We start from the raw sequence: 27,403 nt of genomic DNA, 5'->3' as shown, positions 1-27,403 counted from the left end.
CATCATTATAATATAAAAGCACTCTGACAGCAAAAAAAAAAAAAACAGTAATCCATTCCTAGAACTAAGTATTTGAGGAGCCTCACCATTTCACAAATAATCAATTTACAAATAATTTATAAATAATCAATGCTTTTGCATTTTACACTTAGTGAGATGTTATATCCACATACATTTCTCTCTATATGCCCATGCATATGTGTACCCATTTCTCTATATGCACATATATGTATAATAGAAAATACCAGGGAAACTAATAGTATTAGAAGTAAACAGAGACCCACTGAAACTATTTATATTTTACCCCTGGATGGAACAGGGACTCAAGACTTCTCTAAGTAGTCCCTCCAGCAAGCTAGTCATCATTCAACACAAGAAGCCAGAGTAGATGCTGTCAGTTCTACCAAACGCTGTCCTGAAGTTGTGCAGACACTTTTACAGCAGTCATAGGGTCAAAGGCGTGGACAATAAGCTCCACTTCTCATTGGAAGACCATGAAAGAGTCTGTAGTCATCTTTAATTCACAACAACTCTACTAGCCACGAATTATTTGCACTGCCCCTGCACACATAGTACTCGGAGCCTCTCAAGATTCTCAAAGTCTTTGAAAGCCTGTGAAAAATACAGATTGGAACAGGCACTTAGCAACTGCTTTTGTTAAAGTGCACAGACTCGACAGTTTCAGTCATAGGGTGACTGAAAGCCTGACATGTCCCTCTTGTCACCTTTTCTTTGACTGAGGGCACAGATAAGTCATTATCCTAAACTTTGGATCCCAGGAATAACCAAATTTCACAGGATATTCTACCCCAGAAGAAGGTACTTATCCCTGAGGGCAAGCACCCAGAGCAGAAGTGACCATCTCCTGAGAGCCACCTTGTCCCCTCCAGCAATAAGGACTTCTTTGGACCATCTTGAAGGACCAGAGCACAGGATTTGGGCTGAGACAATGATTATCTTGATCATACCTAGATCAAGACTGCTTAAATGCAAACCTCTTGCACCTTGCCCAATTTCTTCTACTTAAATCCAAAGCTCATGTCAGGACCCTGAAGATGGACTTGGGTTACTAGACCCTTTTATTGATTTCTCTTCCCATTGAATAAGTCTCTTTTCTGCCTTTTCCCCATTATTTATTTCTTTAATTGGGATATTGGGATGGATGGAGAAGCCTGTTGGGGCTACTAGAACCACAGTCTTGGCCCTAAAAGTTCTAGTTACAAGAGAAGCCAACAGCCTTCCAGATAGCCAGTGATGAAATAGAGACAGTTTAACTGCACTGACACTCTTGTTCAAGAAACACAGTAGCGGACAGCAACAGGAGCCTCATGTTGCCAGTTCCCTGATGAAGACCCAGTTCTGCCCTCTCCCATGTGCACACCCTCATCCCTGCCCTCTGTGTCCATCTTTTGTCCTCATTAGCAAAAAACAGCTCTCAGTTTTGCAACCCACTGCATAGCCTCACCGCATGCTTCCTCCCAGAAGGTTGGGCTAAGGGATGCAGAAGTCTGCTTCCCTGTAGTCCACCTTGTTTGTGTCTGCTACATCACAAACACAGTTCCCTGCCTTTATCTGAGTTCCATCAGAGTTCACCAGGTTAGTCATTAGCCTCTCTGACGTTTGTGTGCCAGTCCCTTGGTGTACCTTGAGGCTGCTAGACAACTGTCTTAGAATTTTTTAAAGCCAGGCTGTTTAAGAAAACACCGTGAGTCAAACCTTTGACCTCAACCTCATTGTTGCCTGGGATCTGATCTTTGTGCAGAGACCATTGCTTAGTTTAGTGTAGACAGAATCTTACTTTCACACCCATAGTATCCTGACTCATATATCCTATGAATTCTGCCCAACACATAAATAGTTCTTTTTTAACCATATCTGTCTTTGCTCTAATTTCCAAACCTATAGCAATATTACTTACTTAAATACGAAAACTATAAAATCTCATTGGATTGATGTAGACCACACACCACTTTCCAGTAAAATATATGTGAATAAACATAATTTAAAATCTTCCAGTGTCTGCCATAGTCAGGTTAAGAGAAACATAAAATTAATTTCAAGTCCATTTCATTTAATCTACTATAACTAAAATATTATAGTTTCAGTGTATAGTCAATGTCAAATAATTAGTAAAATGTTAAATGGGGGAATAAGACTTTTAAATCTGGTAAATTTGGATTAGCCACATTTCAAATGCTAGGAGTAGTGTACGGTTAATTTAGTACTTATATATTGGATAGTGGCTCTAACCTATAAAATCTCTTGATCTTTTAAGATAACATTAAACATTTAAAGTTTATTTTATTAATATCCCAACCTGAAGCATGAGTTATTTATATTTCAAGACATACATTTATCCTCTAGATATATGCTTATTCTTCGCAGTAATCATAAGCACAATCACCTCACAGTTAAATGCTTAACTGAGTAGAAGAGCCAAACTACTTCCTGCCAGTTTAAGATATACTGCAATTTATTTAGTTAGTAAAGTGATGATCAGATGTTATACATTTACCATTTCCTCAGTGCTGCAATGGTTAATTTTATGAAGTCATTTGGGTAGGCCAAGGGGACCTCAGATATTTGGTCAAACATTATTCCCAGTGTTTCTGTGAAAGTGTTTTGGGGTGAGATTAAAAGTATGTGACTTCTTCCATCTTCCTGGAATGTTGTGCACTCTAACAGGTGGGGCCCTGGATGTGTAGCAACAGTGATTAAATGGGAGACCTTAATTCTAGAACTAAGGAAAGATGATTGGCCTTAGCCCGCGGTGGAGAATTCATTAGGACAAGGTGAAATGTTATTTGTGGTGGTTAATTATAGTTCAGTGGACATGAATTAAAAAAAGATGATCCTTTGTAATGTGGATGCACTTCATTTAATCAATTGAAGACCTTACTGAACAAAATCCAACTCCTTCTGAGCAAGATGGAATTCTGCCAGCAGACAACCTTGGACTTGAAATGCAACTCCTCCTCCCATCTCTACCCTGCCAGGCTGCTCAGAAGCCCATGGACTTATAAAACGTCCACAGTCACATAAGCCCATTAACTCAAGTCAGTCTCACTGTTCCCCTTCTTAGACACATATATACACATAAATATATGTATGTTTACATACATGTTTATACATATGTATACTTTCCATATACATATGTAGCATGCTTGTATGTACATGGTTCTGTTTTTCTGGAGAACTCTAATATCTAATACTCTGGTTAAGTCAGAAAAATATATTTTAGTTAATAGTAATATCAATGTTTTATGAATTTTAAATTTTCGATCTTTCAAATGAGTATTTCATTTGCATTATTTCCATTCCAGTCCCCCAATTCCTCCCATGTCCCCAGACTTCCTCCTAATTATTTGTCTTCTTTAATTATTATTGTGCATAAATGCATTTATAAATATACATAAATAATGTATTGAGCCCAATTAGTGGTGCTTGTGAGTACCTGTGTTTAGGGCTGCCCACTTGGGATTTAGATAACCTCTAGATGTGTTTGTAGATGCTTTGTAGATGTGTCACTTAGGGCTGGACACTCACAGTCACTTATTCTCAGTGTTTGACCAATTGTGGAATTTTATAAGGGTCTCCATCTGTTGCAAAAAGAAGCTTCTTTGATTGGTGAGAGGCACACTTGTCTGTAAATACAAGCATACATATTTAAAATATAGTAAGAAATTATGTTGGTCTAGGGACGTGACAGAAGGGGGTTTCTTCTCTGGGGCCTACGACCTCTCCAGACATGTGTTCTTGGCTATGTTTACAGTGTTATACATGAATTTCCTCCCACTTGAGTGGGCCTTAAGTCTAATTAGAAAGTTGTATTAATGTTGGTTAGCTTTTTGTGACAAACGCACCATGGTCATAGATGTTAAAAATAGACTTTTCTTAAATCTAAAACTACTGTAAAATTTTAGGATATATTAAAAATCTCTTGTAGCAATCTTCCATATCCTTTTTTCCATGGTGCTAGGGAGTGAACATAGGCTCTCAGCTATGTTCTAGTCAAAGTCCTCCTTCCTCCTCTACGCATTCAAAAATGACTTTTCAAGTTAGGAAATTCTTTCAGAAAAGAATAATAAAAATAACATCATGCTTTGTTATTTTGATGTGAAGAGTATGAAATTTTAGAAGGTGTTATAAAGTTATAAATTCCACAGTTTAAACACAATTATGAGGTCCATAGTTTAAATGAAATTATAGAAAAATATGGAACTAATATTTTGCTTAATATAAAAATAAAAACAATTTATGTGCAGGAACTTAGTATGATACTATTTTATGAAATTTCAAGGTATATGTTCTGGTAATAAATCAGAAAAATTTTTAAATGAAAATTTCTGGTAATATTCAAGTTCATGCTACTAGATTGACTTTGGGATGGAAACATTTTCATGCAATACTCAAAGCAGGCCACTAGATGACACCATTTCCCTTCTTTGTTCCTATAAATCTTACCCAGACTTATCTTGCTAAATCTCACCCCCCCTCCCCTGCCTGCCCCTTTCGCCCTTGACTAGGATTCACTGGATTTTCAGTTTAGAGTAGGAGAATCCTGTTGAGATCAAAACTCACTCTTTCAGTGGGCAATATCTGGCACACACAGCCCACAGAGTGTCATTGTGTTAGAATCTACCATAGGCAGATGAAGTGTTTTCAATTTGTCAAACCAGTAGGACCAGAGGTTTCATCTACTGTTTCTAAGTCTCAAAATCATGCTGAGTGATGTGTACTTTCCTATTTGGAGGGGGAAAAACAAGGTCAAAAACATCTCATAAATTGTGAAGGGCAAGCAGTTTTACCAAATCTGCCTAGTCTGACTTCAAATATTTGCTTTACAAAGATTTGTTTTGGGGTGGAGAGATGGCTTAGTGGATAAGAACACTGGCTGTTCTTACAGAAGACCTGGGTTTGAATCCTAACACCCACATGGCAGCTAACAACTGTCTGTAACTCCAGTTCCAGGGGATTCAATGACCTCTTCAATCTTCCACTGGCATTGTACAACACTGATGCACTTACATACATGCAGGCAATACATAGATACACAAAAATAAAAATAATAAATATTTTTAAAAGTAATAAGATAAAGATTTGTATCAAACTCAGTTCACTGAATTCCATTAGAGTTCTTTTCATTACGTGTTTAGCATATATTACATGCCATAAATATGTTCCATAACAATATTTACTGACATTTCTTGACCCCATTTTAAATACTTGGTATAAATGTGAATATTCCAGTTTCACAATCATTCACTGAAGGGGAACTGCTGTCTGTACCAGTGTTCTGATCAGAAAGCTAAGGCACAGAGTAGCTGCTGACTGGCTTAGCTAACACTAAGTTAGTCTGTCAGTCACATGAAAAACCCAATATATACTTTAATCTGCATATGACATGGAGACTGTACAGGTTATTGTATGTAGCAAAGAATACAAGGAGACGCTAAGTTAATAGCCTCTGAGACGTGATCACAGATGAAAAACTGCAAAACTTATTATGATGAATATAAAAACAGTAGAAAGTCCCTGTTAAGCTATGAGGTTCCTGTCTTATCCAAGATCACAGAAACATGCATCATTAGTATACTATTCAAAATAAGACACCGAACCAAACTTTGAAAAGAAATGCTGAAATCTGCAAAGGACATGAAGCAGGCAGAAACGTGAAACTGTCAGTATTGCACTGCTTTGACTCAAAGAAACAGAAATTGCATATTGCAAATTAATGCATTGCATAAATAGATTCATTAGCATTCTTTAAGAGCCAGTGATTTTTTTACATTTTAAGATTTACTATACTTGTATCTGTGGATAGTAAAAGAAGAAACAGCACAGACTGATTTATAAAAAGAACTTTATAAATAGTTCAGTTTCTCAAATGATAAAACAAATACGATCCAATTTTCCTAAAATGTGTCTGCCATTGTTTGATTTTATTTCTTCATGTAAAGAGTACAATAGAAAACCATGCCTTTGTAGTAATTACTAGATCACTATTGCTGATTACGGTTTCATTTCATGTTGATGAACTGTTAAAACATGTCTCATGATTCTCTGGTTTACTATTGATGAGTTCACCTACTTGCTAAACTTTGTGACATCAAAATCAACACTCAAATGCATTTATGCTCGTTCACACATGCGTATACTGATGGAGTCACTTGAGGAAGGGAGGGGTGCACAGCTGAGGCCAAACAAGGTGGCACTGCATTCTTTTCCCAGCTCTCACGCTATGAAGAAGTCTATGCTCTTACGGGTCCATTCAGCAACATCTTTTCTGAATTTTTGTGATGTTTCATTAGTGAAATCATGTCTTAGAATGGTCCCCAAGTATTAGGCAGAAGTGCTGTTTCCTGTACACAAGCACAGGAAGAATGCAGTGTGCATTTGAAGGAACTATGTGATCACCTAAGTTTTATTTGGACATAAGATATGCAAGTGTTATGGGTAGTAAAGCTTATGTTAGCGAATCAACTGCGTGTATATATTAATTATGTGTCCTTAGACTCAAATACACATTAAATAAGACTACACAAGACTATGTATTGATCTGTTCATGAAAACAGTAAGACTAGAGGCCCCCAGGAACCTGAGTATATTTTTCCTAGGAGCTAGTTTCATAATTCACTCTGTCTTTTTCTGCTTTGTTTTTGGTTTTCGTTTGTTTTTTGTATCTTTGATTTTTGAAACAGGGTCTTGCTGCACAGATCAGATTGGCCTCAAATTCATGGTCCTCCTGCTTTAGCCTCTCAAGTTCTAAGGTTACAAGTATACACCAAGATGCCCAGTTTCTGAATTCACATTTTGCAACAACTCTACAGAACATAACTATAAAGGCTTATAAAAATCAATCTGTATCTTTTACATATTTAAAACATTGCTATGTAATATCTTTATGAATCTATTATTTAGCTTCAAAACCCCATTCCCTTATCACAAGCATACAGAAAACTCCATAAATCTATAAATAGAGGTGATGGTCTAAAGTAAAGAATCTAAGCTTAGAAGGCAGAGTCAATGGCCATTGTCTTCTGCTCACACTGCATTGCATTTGTCAGATCACAATTTAATTTAGTAGCTCTCATTTTTAACATGAACCTGAATCCCTTGAGCATGGTTAAAACATAAGTTCCTGGACCTTACCTTACCCTTTCCATTTCAGTAATTATAGGGTGAGAATTCAAGTTTCTCACAAACTCTCAAGGGCCGTGTTGCTCTGTGGTCCAAACTGACACCGTGAGAACCACTGTTGTAATACAGCCGCTTTGCAGTTCTGTCCTTCTGCCCCATTCCCACCCACATCCTGTCCCTCCAAATGCTCAAGCCCAAGAAACACATCATATACTTGGCCTTATATTCAAGCCTTAACACACAGCAGTCATTTATTACATTTTTATTTATTTATTATTTTATTGTGTGTATATGCACATGTGTGCATGTCATGGCACACATGTGGAAGCCAGCAGATGACTTGTAGGAGTTGGTTCTCTCCTTCTAGTATGTGGATACTGGGGATCAAATTTAGGTCAATCAGGCTAAGTTGTCCCAGCTCTAGTCCTTTAAGGATGAAGAAGACCAGCTAACAGGTCTTCCTCTTACAGAAAAGGAAAGTAAGGCCCACAGTGAATCACTGCAGGCCAGGCACAAGAACCCCAGATATCTGAAACCTTTAGCACATGAAACGGTTACATTTCCTCTTACAATGTGCTCTTGTCATCCTGAGTAAAACTCACAGTCTTTAGGGGGGGACACTAGCTGAGCAATGTCCCTTCCAAACATGAATTGAACTGTTGGATTCTGCAGCAGTGCAGGACAGCTAAGAAACATGTAGGGCTAAGGAAACATGTGCTACTTGAGAGAACACAAAAGAAGTTTCTCTTCTGGCTTCAGGGTCCTTTGCTGAGCAAAGCTAAAAGGAGAACTTAGTTTACAAGCACTCTCTGGATGACTACATTCTTCTGTCTGCCTCCTGCCTCATGGAAAGCAAGAATGCACTCTTCCTGTACTGTGCACAGCACTTGGCACAAAGCAAGGCATGAAAGCACTTCACATACAGCTTTATTTCTATTTTATGAGAAATACCTAAAAATTTAGAAACAGAAAATAAAAATCATAATTTCACATGCTTTAATCCAGAGGTTGAAGTGTCTCTGTCACCCATGACATCACAGGACAGCAATTACCTGGGCAGTAATTGAGATGCACTTGTCATGGACCATAAGAAAGATTACCCCCCTACTTTACATTCATTCAACTGTCAGGTTTTGTGGAACAAGAAAAACAAGAGTTGGTGAAGTTGAGAGAAGTTGGACTCCTGGTATGTTATTGGTGGGAATGTAAAATTACAAAATGGAAAAGCCATTTGGAAGCTCCTAACACTGTAAGTTAGAATTATTATAAGGTCCATCAGTCTCACTTTTGGGTATATATTGGAAAGCACTGAAAGTGGGAGGTCAAAGAGCTATGTGCGCACCAGGGCTCACAGCACTCAAAAGATGGAAACTCAAAGGTCCACCTGTGGATGAAGGAATAAACAGAACAGTACATAAACACAATGAGATAGGCAACTCAGACTTAAAAGGGAATGTAAATTCTGACCATACTGTAATATAGATAAATCTTAAAACATACTGCTTTAAGTAAGGTGGCTCAGTGGGTAAAGAAAGGCACCTGCCACCAAATCTGATGACCTGAGTTTGATCCCTGGAACCCACATGGTAGAAGGAGAGAACTGACTCCCACAAGATTCTTCTACCACACAGGCACACACAGGCACACACACACACACACACACACACACACACACACACACACAGAGGGGGATGGGGAAATAAATATAAAGTTAAAACTAATGCTAAGTAAATTAAGGCCAGTATTGTATAATTCTATATGTATGAGGTATCTACACTAGTCAAATTCACAGAGGAAGAAAGTAGAATGATGCTTATGTGAGCTAGGGATGGGGATCTCTTGGAAATGGCTCAGAGACTGTGAAAGACTGATGAAGAGGCTCTGGGGGCATGGTAATGATGGCTGCATAACATTAAAATATATCCAAATGTTTTAACCATTCAAAAACGGTTACAATTCTGTTTTCTTATGTATATTTATCACAATTTTACAATACCATTGCCACATCACCTTTGCGTTTCAGGGTGGCATAGCCACCAGCTTCTTTCCTGGGTAAGTTTAGCCTTGGGCCCATTGCGCCTTGACTCCCCCAGCCACAGTCACCCTCCCACCTCCCCTGCCCTATGTCTCCTCCTACTGTGGGCACTGGCCCATTTCTTCTCTTGTCACCCAAGGCATCTGGACTGCCCTCTTGGTCCAGACTCCCCACTGCTTCCTGACCCTTTGCACTCAGACCAACTCAGTTCCTAGGTTTAGTCTGGGCCTGTTCCCTCCCTTACATTTGCATGCCTGAGACAGGCCCTGGTCACTGATTCGTGCAGCCCCCAACTTCCTGAGGGCCAGCATCCTGGAGGGATCCACACCTTAGGAGAAAGCCTGAGAGGATCTGGTCCTCATGCTAGTTGGGCCTCTGTTGGAACTTCTGAGCAGCAGGACAAAAGCCATCTGGCCCCTCCAATATAAATTCAAAGGAAAAAACCTGAAGCATAGACCAACTAGCTTTCAATGCCCAACAAATAAACAAGAAAGGCACTTAAAGTTTACAAAAAGAAGTAGATCTAAACTCAACGAAGGAAGGCTTGAGTCTCACACAAGAATCAGAAACTACAAAAGAAATCCACATGTGAAAGTCACAGCGAAAAAATACTAATATGAAAAACCCCAATAATATATCCCAACAAGTACCAACAGTTCTCTAGAGAACACTCTAGAGATAACACAGGACATGGAACTCAAAAGAACAATTATAAACATGATAAAAGGATTCAGTGAATTTAAAGAACACAAAAAGAAATCAAAGAACTGAAAGAAGATAGGGACAAACTGCTGAATTAATTCAGAAAAGAGAAATATTGAAGAATATTCAGGCTGAAGTGAAGAGAAAACCCACAGAATTGGAGAAAATCTTCACCAACAACATATCTGACAGAGGTTTAACATCCAGAATATATAACAAACTCAAAAAAAAAAGAATCAAGAAAGGAAGTAACCCAATTAAAAGATGGGCTAAGGAGCTGAACAGAGAGTTCTCAAAAGAAGACATAAAGATGGCCGAGAAGCATCATAATTAGTAATTAGGGAAATGCAAATTAAAACCACTTTAATATTTCATCACACCCCAGTCAGACTGCCTAAGATCAAAAGAACAAATGATACCAAATGTTGGAGAGGATGTGGGGAAAGGGGAACACTCATCCACTGCTGGTGGGGCTGCAAACTTGTTCAATCTCTATGGAAAGTAGTGTGGAGAACTCTTAAAAAACTACAAATGAACCTACCATTTGACCCAGTTATACCGTTCCTTGGCATATACCCAAAGAACTCATCCTATTGCAGAGACAGTGAACAAATGATACCAAATGTTGGAGAGGATGTGGGGAAAGGGGAACACTCATCCACTGCTGGTGGGGCTGCAAACTTGTTCAATCTCTATGGAAAGTAGTGTGGAGAACTCTTAAAAAACTACAAATGAACCTACCATTTGACCCAGTTATACCGTTCCTTGGCATATACCCAAAGAACTCATCCTATTGCAGAGACACTTGTACATCCATGTTTGTTGCTGCTCTTTTCACAATAGCTAAGAGATAAGAAACAACCCAAATGTCCCTCAACTGATGAGTAGATAATGAAAATGTGGTTCATTTAGACGATGGAGTTCCACCTATCAGTAAAGATGAAATCATGAAGTTTTCATGAAAATGGCTGGAAGTAGGATATGATGTAACACAGACTCAGAAAAAACAAAAACAAAATATATGTATAAAAAATATATATTCCTTTTCCAGGGAGGAAAAGGAAAAGAAAGAATCTGAAAGAGAACAACAGTAGGAAACAGGCCTTAATAAGGGAGATGTGGATAAAAATGGGGTTATTTTAAGGTGAAGTAGGAGGTAGGGTTATACAAGGAAACTTGGGGATAAAGGGAAAAAAGGAGCTCAAAAGAGGTGGGATCATAGGAGAAGGGTATTATTAAGGGAGAAATGGGAAAAATGGGGGCATTTTAAATTGGAAAACCATGGTGGAAGGGTCAGACATTGCAAGAGATAAATAATGCTTAGCTAATTAAAAAAAACAGAGAGAATCATATTAATGGAACAACCTACTGACAAATTATACACACAACTAGCTCAAGGAATATAATATATGTCTAGGCAAGGTTTATCTGAGAACGTTTCTTCTTTGCCCAAGTTTTATTTACATAGCACATGGTAATTAAAAGTACCAGGCTGGTGGAACTAACCTTATCGGATGTTTAACAGCCATACTTTGGAAGTCTGTACTAATTTGGTCAGGGGGACATTGTCTTAGTTTGTTCTTCATTGCTGTGACAAAACACTCTGACCACTACCGACTTGGGGAGGAAAGGGTTTATTTAGCTTACAACTCCCAGGTCGTAGTTCATCAGGGAGCCCAAGGTAGGAACTCAGGGCAGGAACCTGGAAGCAGGAACTGGAGCACAGGCCATGAAGGAACGCTGCTTACTGGCTTGCTCCTCTGGCCCCTGCTCAGTTTGCTCTCTTATCCAACACAGGCCCACCTGCCCAGGGGTGGCACTACCCACAGTGGACTGGGCCCCCCCAAATCATTCAACAATCAAGAAGATGCCCCACAGACATGGCCACAAGCCAGTCCAATGGAGTCAATTCCCCAATTGAGGCTCCCTCGACCCAGGTGTGTCAAGTTGACACTAAAGCTATCCAGCTCAAACGGCATGGGAATTTTGATTGGCTTTGCATTGAATGTATAGATTGGTGCTGGCAAAATTGTATCTCCACCTGTAAAAGAATGAAATTGGATCATTGTTTTTCATCCTATAAAAAAATCTTTTAAAAGTCTCAACTGTGGGTGGGCTTCTGTAAAATCCAAAACAAGTACTGTCTTATTTCAAAGGGAAGAATCGGGGACACCTAAGCAAAACCAAAGTCCAGGAAAGTAGCTTGAGGCTGGACATCTGGGATTCACTCACAATCTTCTGGGCTCCAAAGGGTACTGGCAGCTCCACTGCTCTGACTCTGCAGTCCACAGCACACTCAGCTCGTCTTGCAGACCCAGGCCAGCTCCATTCCACACTTACTGCTGTCCTTGGTGGTCGTCCCACACTCCTGGCATCTTTAAAAAAGCTGCGGTCTCCACTGAAACTGAGGCTGCACCTTCACCAACGGCCTCTTCTTGCCTCTCCAGATGCAAAGCCTCAGATTCTCTCCATGACCCCTTCAATCCCGGGGTCTTCACCACAACTGAAGCTGCACTTTCACCTATGGCCTTTCCTAGATTCTCAGAGTGCCAAGCCTCAGCTGCTCTCTGTGACCCCTTCACGCTTTAAACACCAGAACCATGCAGGAGACTCTTACACATTACCAAGCCCTGCTTCCAGCTTGACATAGAGGCTTGGGTTCCCTCTGACTGCTGGCCCTGAGGAAATACCTCCCAGAAGACTTCACCACAGTGATGCTCATCTCTTGTTACTTACAGCTGATTTTTCAGCCCCAGATAACCAGTGTCAATTGTCCCAGTAAAGCAAAGGTTGCTTTAGGTGCTGGTCTCTTCTTAATCACTGCTAATTCTTCAGCGCCAGCCGACCAGAACTCACAGATTCTCAATCCAAAATCTCACATGAACAGCCCTGATAGTCTCTGCTTCCCTTTGAAGCTTCACAAGCCAGGCCTCCATCGTCTACAACTCTTTCAGCATAACTGTTCCAAGCTCCACAGCAACAAACTCTGAGCACACAATAGCCTAAAGTTCCATTCAGCCCAAAGTTCCATACACTTCCACAGTCCTACCAAAAATACCAAGGTCAGGTCTGTCACAGCAATATCCCACTCTCTGGTACCAATTTCTGTCTTGGTTTGTTTCTTCATTGCTGTGACAAAACACCCTGACCACTACCAACTTGGGGAGGAAAGGGTTTATTTAGCTTACAACTTTCAGGTTGCAGTTCATCAGGGAGCCCAAGGTAGGAAGGAACTAAGGGCAGGAACCTGGAAGCAGGAGCTGGAGCACAGGCCATGGAGGAACACTGCTTACTGGCTTGCTCCTCTGGCCCCTGCCCAGCTTGCTCTCTTATCCAACACAGGCCCACCTGCCCAGGGGGGGCACTAGCCACAGTGGGCTGGGCCCCCCCCACATCATTCAACAATCAAGAAGATGCCCCACAGACATGGCCACAAGCCATTCCAATGGAGTCAATTCCCCAATTGAGGCTCCCTCGACCCAGGTGTGTCAAGTTGACACTAAAGCTATCCAGCACAGACATAAAAGACAGTTTTTGTTCCTTGCCCTCTTAGGTCGACTAAGTTCCAGGGGACTATGAGCATCCCTCAAAATGTCATATAACTGTGGTAAGTCACCTGTCCTCTTGAGCAAGGAGGCCATGGAGACCCCACCAAAGCAACTTGAACCAGTGTCCAGTCTACAAAGAGGAGGGTCAACAGAGAGGAAACATTTCCTCCATGCTTTCAATCGAAGCCAGCCATGGTCGAGCAGGACCTTTGACTTACTAGTTGAGCAGGACCTTTGACTTATCTTCACACAGATGGAAATGGTAAAAGAAAGGAGCCAAGGGCTTCTCCCAAGCCCATGTGACCCCCGGACCTTTGACTTATCTTCACACAGATGGAAATGGTAAAAGAAAGGAGCCAAGGGCTTCTCCCAAGCCCATGTGACCCCCGAGGAATAGCTCCTCACACAACCTTAAGAGTAAAAATAAATTGGTTTATCCGGGCCAACTGTGTGGCCTTAAACACCTAGAAGGAAAGCATAACCAAACATTAAATGGGCCAATATGATTTTTTAAGAGTCCATATGTATAGCTAAAGGCTACATAACAAGAAACAATGCCAGACAGGAGACACCTTCCTTTGAGTTGTTGGCCAAGGTGGCCCCAAAAACTCCCAGACAGTAACCCAGCATAGAACTGGGAAAATGAACAGCAGATCCCAATCTTATCTAAAGGAATATTGGCAACTGATTGCTGCTAGATGAGGAAGAGCTGATCTTCCTAAAACAAGGAACCCTAGATAGGCTGACTAAAGCACTGGGGAACAGCTGGGGGCGCCGACAACACAGTGGACAGTAACAGGGATGACAGAGTATATGGGCTCCATTGGGGCGGGGTGGAGGCTATGGGAGGGTGCCATTTGGGATATGGGTATGTAGGTGAATAAGATTGTTTGGGATGTTCTGCATGAAATACACACACAAAAAAATCAACAAATAAAAAAATGAGTTATATTTGAAAAAAAAAGAATTGAAGCTAATAGTTAATTTTCAAAATCATTGCTTAATACATCTTTAAAAAAATTTTAAATGGTTTTTTTAAATTCTGAGATCTATATCACTTATTTAGAAAACAATGGTCAAAAATCATCCCAAAAGTCAATTATTAGGTTAAAGAAATATCCTAATTAGAGAGATATGAATATTCATGCCTGGCGAGGATTACAGCTGTTAATATTTAGTGATAAGACTTCTTTAAGTGAAACCTCTAAGAAAATACTAACACACCAGGATAGCTTTCTCCAGCCTACACAGTAGCTAATTGCCTACCCAGGAGACATGAATAGTTACTTTTTGGTTTTCTTTTTTTTCTTGTAAGACAGTGCTTTCTCATTATCTGATTTACTAGCATAATAAAATGGCATTGCATATATTCAACCCAATAAGAACCATGATTATATAACAAACTAGAAATGAGTTAACAAAATGATTTTTTTTTTTTTTGGTCTTTTTGAGACAGGGTCTCCCTTTAGCCCCAGCTGACCTGGAACTCACTATGTAGTCCAGGCTGGCCCTCAACTCACAGAGATCCGCCTGCCTCTGCCTCCCAAGTGCTGGGATTAAAGGCGTGTGCCACCACACCCAGTTTATGAAATGAATTCTTTATTTTTAAAAACACTTGACTTTATGTCTATAGGAATTTTAATCTGTATTTCAAAATGGACAAACCAAGCTCTAAATAGAATGTCCTTGTTGGCACTAATAGGAATATTATTTTGAGAAAAGCACTTTCAGATTGCTTATTAACATAGCTTTTTGTTTTTCAGGACTTTTTTCCCATTGGAAAGAATATACTCCTTAGAGTCAGTTTGTCCCAGGAAAATTACTACACATTTCTTTAGAAGTAGATTTGAATCTCCTTTCCCAACTGAAATAATTCATTAAAAATACTTCATTACACATATATGTAGCAGATACACATTGGGTGCCTGGAATTAAACCTACCATCTTTATGAGCTGTGTGAAGTTAGACAACTTATTACACTTTCTGTGTCTCAGTCTCTTCATTTGTAAATATAAGTAAATTCCTACCTTGTGTGCTTAGGGTCTCATGAGAATGTCCACAAAGCATTCATGTAGCATTTGGTAGCTAGCAGATATTTCACATGGTAGTATGAGAGTAATATTTGAACCATGCTCATGTCAAATAGCATGTTTAGAAAAATGTTTAAAACTAGTAAGTAAAGCAAAGGTCTGCATGAAGTGTACCTTTTCTTGGGGGTGTATGATTGGTTTCTTTAAAATGAGTTCATAAACCAACATTATAGCTTTCTGATTTATTTTAATTCATTAACTTAGCAACAAAATGACTATTCGTTGGAGGTAGGGTTTATTTTATTCAATGCAGAGCTTTTCTTCAACTGGATTGTGAAGAGTCCTGCAGACATGTGGGTGATTTATAAGGCTTTACTCTGTTCAGTATAAGGAATCCGAATTAAATGTTGCTTATAATAATTCCTTTTAAGGATTTTGTGCAAATAGTGGTATTGTCAGAAATATGTTCATTAGTATTAAATGCCTGGCATAGATCATGAGATTCAAAGTGCCTTTGCCATCATCTTCCTTAGTAACACTGTGTAGAAGTTCCACATTTTTAAAAATAATTTCAAAAGTTACAGTTTCAAATTTAAGGAGACAATGAGTCTAGGAAGTGTGTGTGTGTGTGTGTGTGTGTGTGTGTATAAACACATGAAAAGAATTTTTTAATTAGCTCTAGTTAGGCTCAACCAATACCAAGAAGGAAAGCCTTTGTGAATATTTTTTTTTTTTATATTGACAAAGACCATCAACTTTTTTTTCTATGTTTAGTCATATGTAATCATTGCAAAGACTTCATGGGGCTTCTATCCTTATAAACACAGCATCTTAAGTGGCTGCGTCTATCTCTCCATAATTAATAGGCAGCTTCTGAGTTTTCAGTACATAACTAATGAATATTGCTCATTCGGTTATTTAATGAATAAAATGTTGTATTTAGTGAACCATATTCTACTAAGTATGTATCTATTTAATACTACTATCAGACCATAAAAATCTTCAAGGAATCTGGAGAAATTTCTGCTTATGCACTGCAAAATTCTGCATATCCAAATACATCCGGTCTGACTTGTCAACTGAAACGAAGTAGATATCTGATTGTACCCAGGGGAGAAGAGTGTCCTCTGTATCTGATGGATATAAGAGAAGTCTACTTGAATTTAAATGGTGGATTTTCCCTAGTGTTCTCATTTTCTTCTGTCCCCACATGTCAAAAAATCCAAAAGTGTGTGTGTGTGTGATTTTTGTTGTTCCTGCTGCTGTTGTTTTTGCATTGCTTTGTAAAACAGAAGAAGTAGCAGACCAACTCCAGGGCTCCCAGGAGTGCCACAGAAGGAGGAGGCACCCTTAATATGAAGGACCTTTGTGGAGATGTGCAAGAGACCTGGGTCCTAAAGAAGAAAGGCGAGAAGTTACTATCGATATATCAGTAGATCCAGCCACACATGAAAACATCAAAGAGTAAGTGAGTTTCTTCCTCTCTGCTGAGTGTCCTGGTCTCATGTAAACACACCAGAGCATGGCTCAAGGTTCAGATAAAAACAGGGATGATCCCAGATAACGAAGGTTTAGTTTCTATTCTTTGGCAGCATCTAAGCCTCAAATAGAAATTAAATTTAAATTATGGAGAACGATCCTCAAGGGACAGAAGGCCACCAGTCTCTTCGTGACACAATTGCTTCCTAGGAGACTCAAAAGGATGAGGATTTACCATTATCCATTAGCTTCAAGCAAAATACTCTTCCCACAGACAGACTACCCTTTGTAATGATGGAAGACAGCTCCTATGTATAAGACTCCTATCAAAAGTTTTCTTTGGTTGAAGGAATTGCTGGTAGGTTATATCTTATGAGAGAAATTGTCACCGTGGGCTGAGAACAAGCTACAGGAACTGAAGCAAACGGCCATTGATTTACAGCATCAGCTCTGATCAAAGCATTAAGAAGTGCCATCAACTCCCTCCTTCATACTCTTCATCAGCATCTACATGTCCATGGCAGAACACAGCCTCAATGCTAGATCATCCGAACCATGTAGAAAATCTCATCTTTAATTATGGGATACACTTTGAAGATTATTTAGCTTATATTATAAGGAGATCAAAGTATAATCATTTAGTTGTATTTTTTCTTGGTATTCCAAAATTTCTGTTGGTATGGTCAAACTATGTCTAGAAAGGGCTACTTCATTCAGTGCTGCTCAAACTACCCATAGTGTTTGATAATTTTAAAAATCTTTTCTAATTCATTGTGGATGCCTTATGAATATAATAAATGAATTAATAGGAAAAAATTGTAAAGAAGTGGAAAATATAATTTTATATATTTTAATATTAGAATCAGTAGACATTACTATTTCAATTGCTCTAAAAGCTTATAAATATTTATTTGGGTGTGTGTTAATTTTATAGGCAGAGATAACTAATGAGACAATGAGAAACATTGGTCCAATAAGACAAAGGAAACACAAGTACTCCTCATTTTAAAAGCTCTTACAATATCTAGGGACAAAAATCAAGAACATTGAATGTCATGTGTATATAATGTAATTTGTTATATAATGTATAATTTCAGTATGATTTCACTATCAACCATTTGGAAAGCTGTCTATATTTCCAGTCCTTCCTCATCTTTTCCCCAAATTCATCTCATGAATATCCAGCCCTCTACTGGCCACTTCTCTAGACGTCTAAGACTTCAAGATGTATTCCAAAGTGAATTCCCATTTGCCACACAGACCCACTTCTGTGTCCATCACCTTATTTTTAACATTTTCCTCTAGGCACATAAAAACATCATTAGTTCTTCCTATGGTTTCCTTCAGCTTCCCCCTGTTGCCAAGTCTTGTAGTATCTGTCATCCCAATATCTTTTCTTCATGTCTAGACACTCATCCTTCTCACATGGCCGCCTCCTCCTCCTCCTCCTCCTCCTCCTCCTCCTCCCCCCCACCTTCTCACTCTTCCTCCTCCTCCTCATTCTTTTTGTGTGTCTATATATGTTGTGTGTGTATGTGTGTGTGTGTATCTGATGTCCTATTCTATCATTCTATCTTATTCCTTGGAAACAGGGCAGCCAGCAAGCTCCAGAAATACCTTTGTCTCTTCCCTGGTCCCAGCTTTTCTATGTGGATGCTAGGATCTAAACTCAGGTCCTCATAATTGCACACCAAGAGTGCAACCCACTGAGCCATCTCTCTAGCCCCTTTGCCTAAGTTCTTCCCTACCACGTCTCTGGACGTTAACACAGTTTTGAAGCTTGGCCTTGCTCATGCGCTCCTCTTCCTGAACACACTTAGCAGTTACCCAGTGTCAGCTGAACACAGGTTCTCCTTGGTTTCCTCTTAACTCTTCACAGAAGCGGCTCCTAACAACCTGAACTTCTCCCGTGGCATCTGGTTTTATATCTCCATGCTTTTCCTCCCAGCTTTAGTCTCCTTGAATGTTCTCCCAAAACCAAAGAAAAGATGTGGCTATTAAATAGATATTTAATATATACAGAGGTTGAAAATTCATGTTTGTAAGTCAACAGATTATCTTTCATTGAAGATCATAGCAATAAACTCTACTTTGTACAAAGGTTGCTGACTGTGAGTGATAATATATTCTGAATAGTGAACATTATAAAATAATAGTGATAGCTATTTATGGCGTGCTTCTATACCAAGGATGTCAAGAAGTGAAGGCAGGTCAGAGACAAAACCAACAGATGGAAGAGAGACTGCAACAAGCAAGACTTGGAGAGACAAGCATCCTTTCCACAAGTACCAGCAATATTCATGAGCATGTTCAAGGAGCCCAGGCTCCACTGGCATAGATAAGCAAGCCTTCACATGCAGAGGCTCACAATGAACAAAAGACTTTTAAATTATATATTTCCCCTTTAATCCTTGCAATATCTGTGACTAGATCATTATTTCTCATTTTATGGAAGAGAAAATAAAATAAGTTAAATGCAGTGCCTAATATGAATATTTGTTAGCATTGGTAGGATTCTAAAAGAAAATTTAAAAATGGAATTTGAATCAACTTCAATTTGACTTCAGTACGTGCTGGAAAAACTGTGCTAATTTAAATGAACAGTTACTACTATAAAACTAGAAAGGATCCCAACCCCATATCATGTGGTTGTTACAAATCAGTGTTCTAAATGAGGGCTGTTAAATTAGAAACCAAAAGCTACTCTTCACAGACAAAGCTCAACCACAATTTGTAAGATTTTAACTAAAACAAAGAAGGAAGGTCATTTAACACTAAAACCCACTACTGCCTAAGTTGTAAAAGTCAATTTTTTTCCTCTGGTTTAAGAAAATGCTAGATGTAGAAAATCATGTAAGGTATCTGCTAGGGCAAACTGCGAAGAATAAGTGAAATGTTTGTTACCAGGTAGAGAGCGGAGGGGAGATGCATAAAGGATGTTCACGGTGACTCGGCTCGGCCCCTGATGCTCTTCAAATCATATGCTTTGTAGTTGTATGAGTGCAATAGACACTGTATCATCGCCATGATCAGCATCATCAACGGCATTATTGGTCCCTTGCTATGTGCTTTGTATGTGTGTGTTTGCAAGTACTTGTGTGTTCGTGTACATGTGTGTGCCTGTGGAGGCCAGAAGCCAATGTCTTGTGTCTTCCTTTTTTTTTTTTTTTTTTTTTTTTTGAGTCAGGGTCTCTCACTGGCCTGGAGGCTCACCAGTTAGGCCAGGCTGGCTGACCAGCAAGGCCCAGCGATTCACCTCTCTCCACCTTCGTAGTATTGTGCTGGGATTATAAGTAAATGCCACCACCTGTAACATTTTTTATGTGGGTGCTGGGGATCAAATTCAGGTTCTCATGCTTGTGTGGCAAATATTATACCAACTGAATTATCTCTCTAGCTCAGGCTTATAACATTTAATGAAAGGTTTTAATGAAAGCTGTGGTCATATGACTATGACAGAAAGTACTAGTCACATGACAATTATACAATGATCTCACCAGTCAGCACTGTGGAAATGCCAAGCAGAAAGCATAGCTAACATTGGGAAAGTGCCAAGACAAGAAAGAAAAAGAAGACCCAAGAGCAATTGTTCTTCAAGAAGAAAAATCAAATTGTTTCTGGATTTTGAGATTAAGAACTCGCGAAAGGGGACTATATGAGGAAGGACGTTTTTACTCATTCATTCAGTGAATATTTACTAAACACCTTTATGGACATGTGTTGCCTTTAGCATCACAGTGCAAAGTGTTTACAGTCTAATAAAGGGCATAAAATATGAATGTAAGTCACAAGACCATCGGGTGAGGACGGACAATTGCTTCACAAAGGACCAGCAATCACTATTATTTTGTATTATTCCTAAAAATTCAAAGAATAACCCCAAGATATATTTCTTATTGGTGTTACACAGCACTTAGTGGTAATGCTAATTACCTAATCTTTACCTATGGACATCTGTCAGGGGAAATAATGAGGACAGCGTAGCATGTACTATAATTCATTCTCCCAAATAACTGAACATGTCATTTGTTTACTTTTATTTTATTAAATTTTGAAAACCATGCTTGATTTTATATATAACAATATAGCTCACTTATGAAATAACACTATAGTATATGGATTTGATGTAGTTTTAAACAGAAGAAAAAGGGAGAAAATGTCAGGCTACAGAACCCTTTTCCACAAAAAAATTTTTTTTAAATCACTGTTTTCTAAGTGGGTCAATGAAACAAATGTATTCAGTGACTATGTCTCCTTCCTACTGTACTCACAGTCAATGGAATGGGATTAAAAAGAAAGCCCAACTTTCACAATCACTGACTCAAAGGAGCAACACATGCTGGCCTCCTTTGGAATGAAAAAATGGTCTTATGGCTTCAATACCCAGAAAGTTAAATTCATATATCCACCATGAAAACAGAAAAAAACTGGGGGCTGGAGAGACGGCTCAGCAGTTAAGAGCACTGACTGCTCTTGCAGATGACCTGGGTTCAGTTCCCAGCACCCACATGGTGGCCAGGAACCATCCTTAACTACAGTTCCAAGGGAATCTGAAGCCCTCTTCTGACCTCTGTGCACTGCATGACATGGGTGCACTCACATACATTCAGGCAATACACTAATACACATAAAATAAAAACAATAATGAAAATATTAATTTTTTTTGAAAAAGAAAAGGAAACAGAAAAAACTATGACATGTTGACATTAGATTTTAAAAAATAGCTTTGCAGGGCTGGAGAGATGGCTTAGAGGTTAAGAGCTCTGATTACTCTTGTAGAGGATCTGGGTTCAATTCCCAGCACCCACACAATAGCTAACAACCATCTGTAATTCCAGTTCCAGAGGATCCAACACCTTCTTCTGCCTCTGCAGGCACTGCACATGGGTGCACTTACATTCATACAGGCAATACACTATTACACATAAAGTAAAAATAATAAATTATTTTTTAAAATAGCTTTGAATCCTCCTTCCTCATCACCTGATATTACCTTCTCTTGGTCTCCTTTCTAAACATTATACTATTCTCATGCTTACATCTCTTTACACATATACATGTATGCATTATACCTAGGATAATACATTTATTATAGCCACATAACAAGATATAAGCTAATAATTTTCACCTTTCATTTTTTTCTTAACCTGAAATGTTTCATCCAATAAAACATATTTTCAGTTGTCATTTTAATTCCAAGAACATAGTGATCTCAGATAACTCCTTTTGCATGTATGTGTGTGCATGTGTGCATATGTGTAATGTATGTGTTTGTGTGCACATGTACACATGTGCTTGAGAATATGAAGGTTAGAGGTCAATGTCAGGTATCTTCAGTCATTCATCACCTAATTTCTTAAGACAGGATCGTTCACTGACCCTGGAGCTCATCGATTTAATGAGGCTATCTGGCCAATGAGTTCCAGGAATCAGCATGTCTCCACTCATGCTCCCCTCCTCCTCCAGCACTGGGGTTACAGACGTTCATCTCAGGGGCTGGCTTTTATATAGATGCTGAGGATCTGAATACGGGTCCCTCCTGCCTGCACCGTAGGTACTTTACCAACTGAGCCAACTCCCCAGCTTTTTAACTTTAAAAAATATATTTCTCCATATGCTAGTACACTTAGTACTCTAATACAGTTCATGTTGGTGGTGCTCCTTTGCAGAAAGTTATTCATCTCCATTTTCTCAAGGAAGACCAAAAACTACAGCTTGGAAAGAAGAAAATTGGCTAGCAAGGGCTTTGAGAGTGGAACCAAGCTTGTCTGCTTTGTGAGTCCACAGGCTCGATGCTAAGTTGCCTCCAATACAGGTAGCCTACATATATGAGACCCTGCAGTCATTTTATTGCCATCCAAGTTGACCAGTTCTTCAGGCAGATACTACAGTATATCCACACTAACATGCGTTTAACCATGGGACACTATTACTCAGAATAGGAATGAGAACATCTTTTTGGGACTGTAGATCAGGAGTAGAGATTGAACCAATTCATGCCAGCTTCAATCCTCAGTACCATCAAAAAGAAAAGAAAGTGAATTAGCATATCCCAATGGCAATGTCTCACAAAAAATACACATATTTTCCCAACACGTGAAGATTACAACTTACCACCATGCATGTGTAGCAATTATTTATTTATCTGCTGATATACCGCTCATATCAATTACTGGGAATCCTTCTATTTATAGAACAAATGAATAAGGCCTTTACAGGAAACTATAAGTACAAATTGAGACAGTGAAGAAGCAAATGGAAATGGGGCAAATACAATATACTATGGAGATGAAATGTGTGGGGAGATGAAGGTGATGATCCCAATATGTATTTAGTGGTACAAAATAATGAGGTAAAGAAAGAACTCTGTTTCATCCAGCCTGACTGAGATGTAGTTGCAAGCACATCCTGTGAATGAAAAGGCCAAGTATTGTTCCAAGGGCAAGTCATTCAAGAAATCCATGGGTCAAAGATCAAACCATGCAGTTAATCATCATCTTCGTGGGGAAAAAAAGCTCCCAACTTTCATCTATTCCTGCTTAAATTACATTTGCTATTTTTAGTTTTCACAAAAGCCAAGTACAGACAGATCAACCATAAAACTATCTGTCTGTCCATCCTCTCTCTCTTAATCTTTCTGGCTGCCTATCTATTTAAACTGTGATTTCAGATTTTCCTTCACAACTGAGTGTATTAGCCTTAAAATTAGAGCTGTGTTTCTCGAGGATGTTTCGGTTTGTTTGTATGCACTCACATTCTCTTTAGTCGCTCTTTTCCCCAGTCCTGTTTTCACATTAATTATGTCTCTCATCCCATGTCCATTGACTTTTGAAAACTAAATGTTGACTTTTAATACTAACCAAGGAGGCAAACAGTAGCAACTATCTACTAACTGACAGATGAGCTGGCAAAGAGTTCATTTAAATTCTTAAATTGCAAAAGGTCTATAATATTGAAGGAAAGATAATAGTCTGTTCCTTTTTGTCTCTTCTACACTTTAGTGATAAACAGAATGGGTGTTGGGAGAATGAAGAAGTAACTGTGAATCGGAAAATAAAAATATATCCTCAGAAGGCTTGTCTGCCACCTGCCTCTGCCCATACCTTTTCCTTCTGGTATAAAAAGCAGGGCATTTTGTGAAAAAACACATCTCTGTGCATTTGTTTCTCAAGAAAATTACAATTCAATTTATTCATTTCTAGTAAAATTGCATGCATTTGGTAATGCATGTAGGAATGACTTCTGGACTAATGACTTTTATTTAACTTTGCACCAAAAAGCTACTCTTTTTAATGTAAACAAGCACAGAACTGTGCTCTTCTTATGACCAGGGCATATGACCTTGATCCTGTGGGACCCCACTTTGTCCTCCACCCAAGACAGCGTGCTTTAATTAGCAAACCAAACTGCTGAACACAACATAATTCATGTTAGAATTCATGTTAGAATCCTTATTGGAAGCAGTGAGAATTGAGAAGAATGCTTAACGTTGTGTGTATGAGATATTTTAGGCCTAGGGATCAACCATCAGGGCTCTCTTAAGATAAGGTGAATCCAAACTTACAGTTCCCCCAATTGACGCTGGAGAAACAGTTTTGAATAAAAGTATGGGTGACACCTGCTCAGGAGCACAGTTCTGTGAGAGATCTGGAGGAACAAACTCTATGAGTTTGTATCTATTCTTGGCTATTACAACTTAATGCTAAGAGTCAGGCTGATTATTTATTCAAGTACAACTGTAATGGGGTTTAAAAACACTGCAAATGCAGACCACTTTCTTCTGAAAATAATGCCAAGTATATACTGTTATTTAAAAGGTAACTATGGCAAACTTTGGATACTGTGAATATGAGCTAATGTGTGGCAGGGCTGACACTCACTCCACTTCTTTTCCTGCCAGCAGTGCCTATTCCAGCATCTTCTGCTAAAAGAAGGGAGACTGGAGTTTAAGGTCACTGTAGATCTGTTTGCTCATAAAATATTAATTGCATAAGTGTGCAGGACCAGTTGCTAATAACAAAGGTCTAATTCCTTAGGCAATTAGACCAGCTTTCCAAATGCAATTAATTTTCTTTATGGGAAAAATATCCTTCGGTAAACAAATTTCATAAAATAATATTTCAAATGAAAAGCTTTAATTTTTTTATTATTTCAGATGGCAGCTTACACATCGATATGAATGCTAGGTGAACATTTGTGAAACTGTGACTATTTAAACTGTGAATAAAATAGAACCAGTCTTAAAGTAAACCTCCTCCAGTCTACACTTGTCTTCTGGGGTAAGGTGGAAAATGTCTGAGATACCCAGCTGTCTCTGTTCTACCAAGTGGAAACTTCCATCTGTGTGAATACAGTGAAATAATAGACCACCACCCCATCTTTCCTCTCCTTTGAGCCTTTGTTCAGTAAGCATTCAAAAAGATGAAAATATTTATGTACTTAAGAATAGCTAGTGATATACTGGTACTGAAAATTGAACGTACTGTTGTTCTAGAGTATCCCTTTTTCTAGAGTATTAATTTTCAAGAATAGTGTGTTTATCCTGCTTTGGTTTCAAAAGGTGTGTGTGTGTGTGTGTGTGTGTGTGTGTGTGTTGAGGAAAGAGGCCTCCAATTCCCAGGGAAATTGTTCCCATGAAGTCAGTCCATGTTTCTGTAGTAACACAGGGCCCCATGGCATAACTCAAGACCTCTAGGGGATATAATCAGAGGCATCCGGAACACAGGAGCCCCTGTCTGTCAGGTGATGTATATGTAAATAAGCTAGATGTCACATAATGGAAACCCATCCCACTTGGAATGAGAAAGACTTGACCTGATCCTTAGAAAGTATGGGGACACTGTGTTTCACCGTTGCTTACATTAAAATTGTTGCTGTCAACGTGGGGATGCCTGGAATATTCTGCAGCCAAGACAAAGCTCTTTAAAATCCCCGTGAAAACCAGGCTTATCATCTAAGTTTCCATGGCTCAGATGGAAGAGAAGTAACTTGCTGCCCCCTTTTCTCCACCTTCCTCTCCTCTGGTTTAGAAAGGTTCGCTCTGAGATTTAGAAGTTTTTCACACCCGAAGTTGCAAACCTCGCGTTTTCCGCAGTGCATCTGGGAAGGGGTGCGTGACAGGTGGAGGTGGGAGGGTCTCCAGCCAAGATGACTGGGGTGGACCTTGTCGTTACTCACCCGTGTTCTTCTCCGCCTTCCTGGGAATCGCAGTCCGAGGCCCACTCCTCGCCTATATCCGGCAGAGTGAAGAACGGGGCTTTGGGGCCAGGCCCAGGGGCCATCCCCGCGCTGGGCTCTCGTTCTCCGGCGCCAGGCGGCTGGCTAGGGATCCGCCAGCTAGCGGCTGCGCTGCTGCTGCCCACAGGGGCCGCGTTGGAGACAGTCATCGGCAGCGCGGAGGCATCCAGGGCAGCCGGGGAGCCCAGAGCGCTGCAGCCGCGGCTAGAGGGGGCCGGGGGCTGCGCCTTGGTGGCTCTGGGGCTAGCGGGCAGAGACAAGGGGGAACCTGCTGCTTCAATCGCGCGGCTGGTGGCCGAGCCTCTGGGGTGCAGCGGGGTCTGTGGCCCCCGCGGAGTCGCGGGGTCGGGAACCAGCGCCGGGAGCAAGATCAGCGAGGTGCCTGCGCCGGAGCCCCCCGGCCCTGGGGTCGCGGCGCCTCCCGAGTGGCTGGGGAGCGTGGGGGACGCCGTCGAGGTCTTGAAGATCTTGGCAAAGAGAGACCCCAGGTCCAACACAGCGACCTTCATGCCTTGGCCTTGCTGATGCCGCCGCTGCTGCCAGAATATCAAGAACACCAGGGCTGCGGGGCTCCATTCACTGCCGCCTCCCAAGATCCGGATAAGACGGCCTGGGGGCGAGCGAGGGTCCTGGGGTCCCCGCACGCCGCGGAGCACTAGAGACTTCTTGGTCTCTGTCCACCACCCGGAGGAACCACTTCGTGCCTTAGTGAAGCATGGTTAGGACAGACCTTCCCGGACAGCCCAGAAGGCCCACAGGTCTCTGAAGCTGTGGAGGGCTACCAGGAGGCTTGGGTCACTCTCTGCAGGAACTATCCCTCCAGGGCTTCCGAGGGACCAGAATCGCAGATCCCAAGAAGTCCAAGAAGCTGAAGGGCGCTTAGTGCACGGATTATGGTCTTAGGTCACTGGCCCCAGGGACCGAGCAGGCGGTTGCTAAGCTAAACAAAAACCCTGTTTAACTCTCTGCTAATTGGGCCCCAGACTGTAGCTGGGCAGTGTCTACAATAGAAGCACAGGCTTCCCTCCTTGAGTCTTGCCTTAAAGGAACAGTTTCAGATTTCTCCTTTGTCCTAAGAACTTCACTCTCTGAAGCACTGACATGATCATGGCCCCTAGAAGTTCCAAAAGGTTCTGGAACTCACTCAGTCCGACAAAGCCAAATGCATTATGGTCACTGTTAGTTCTTTAATGTAAGCAAAAGTGGGTAAAAGGATGTATTCTGGGGCCTA

The 27,403-nt window shown here is 40.2% G+C and overlaps 1 protein-coding gene across 2 annotated transcripts in view; it reads right to left on the bottom strand.

The window, feature by feature from the left end:
• Positions 1–26,963, bottom strand: part of Fam149a (family with sequence similarity 149 member A) — a 53,631-nt gene extending 26,668 nt beyond the window's left edge. Inside the window, exon 1 of one of the 2 annotated variants that reach the window (XM_017803331.2) lies at positions 26,113–26,963. In XM_017803331.2, the coding sequence (XP_017658820.2) occupies positions 26,113–26,681 (569 nt within the window). In that variant the 5' untranslated portion in view covers positions 26,682–26,963. The remainder of the gene's footprint in view (positions 1–26,112) is intronic. The other variant, XM_008853603.3, reaches the window with a different exon arrangement.
• Positions 26,964–27,403: the final 440 nt, after the last annotated feature.

The sequence above is a fragment of the Nannospalax galili genome, unplaced genomic scaffold (genome assembly GCF_000622305.1).
Source record: "Nannospalax galili isolate Female #2095 unplaced genomic scaffold, S.galili_v1.0 scaffold46, whole genome shotgun sequence".
NCBI lineage: Eukaryota > Metazoa > Chordata > Mammalia > Rodentia > Spalacidae > Nannospalax > Nannospalax galili.
This window is presented reverse-complemented; position numbering and strand designations above follow the sequence as displayed.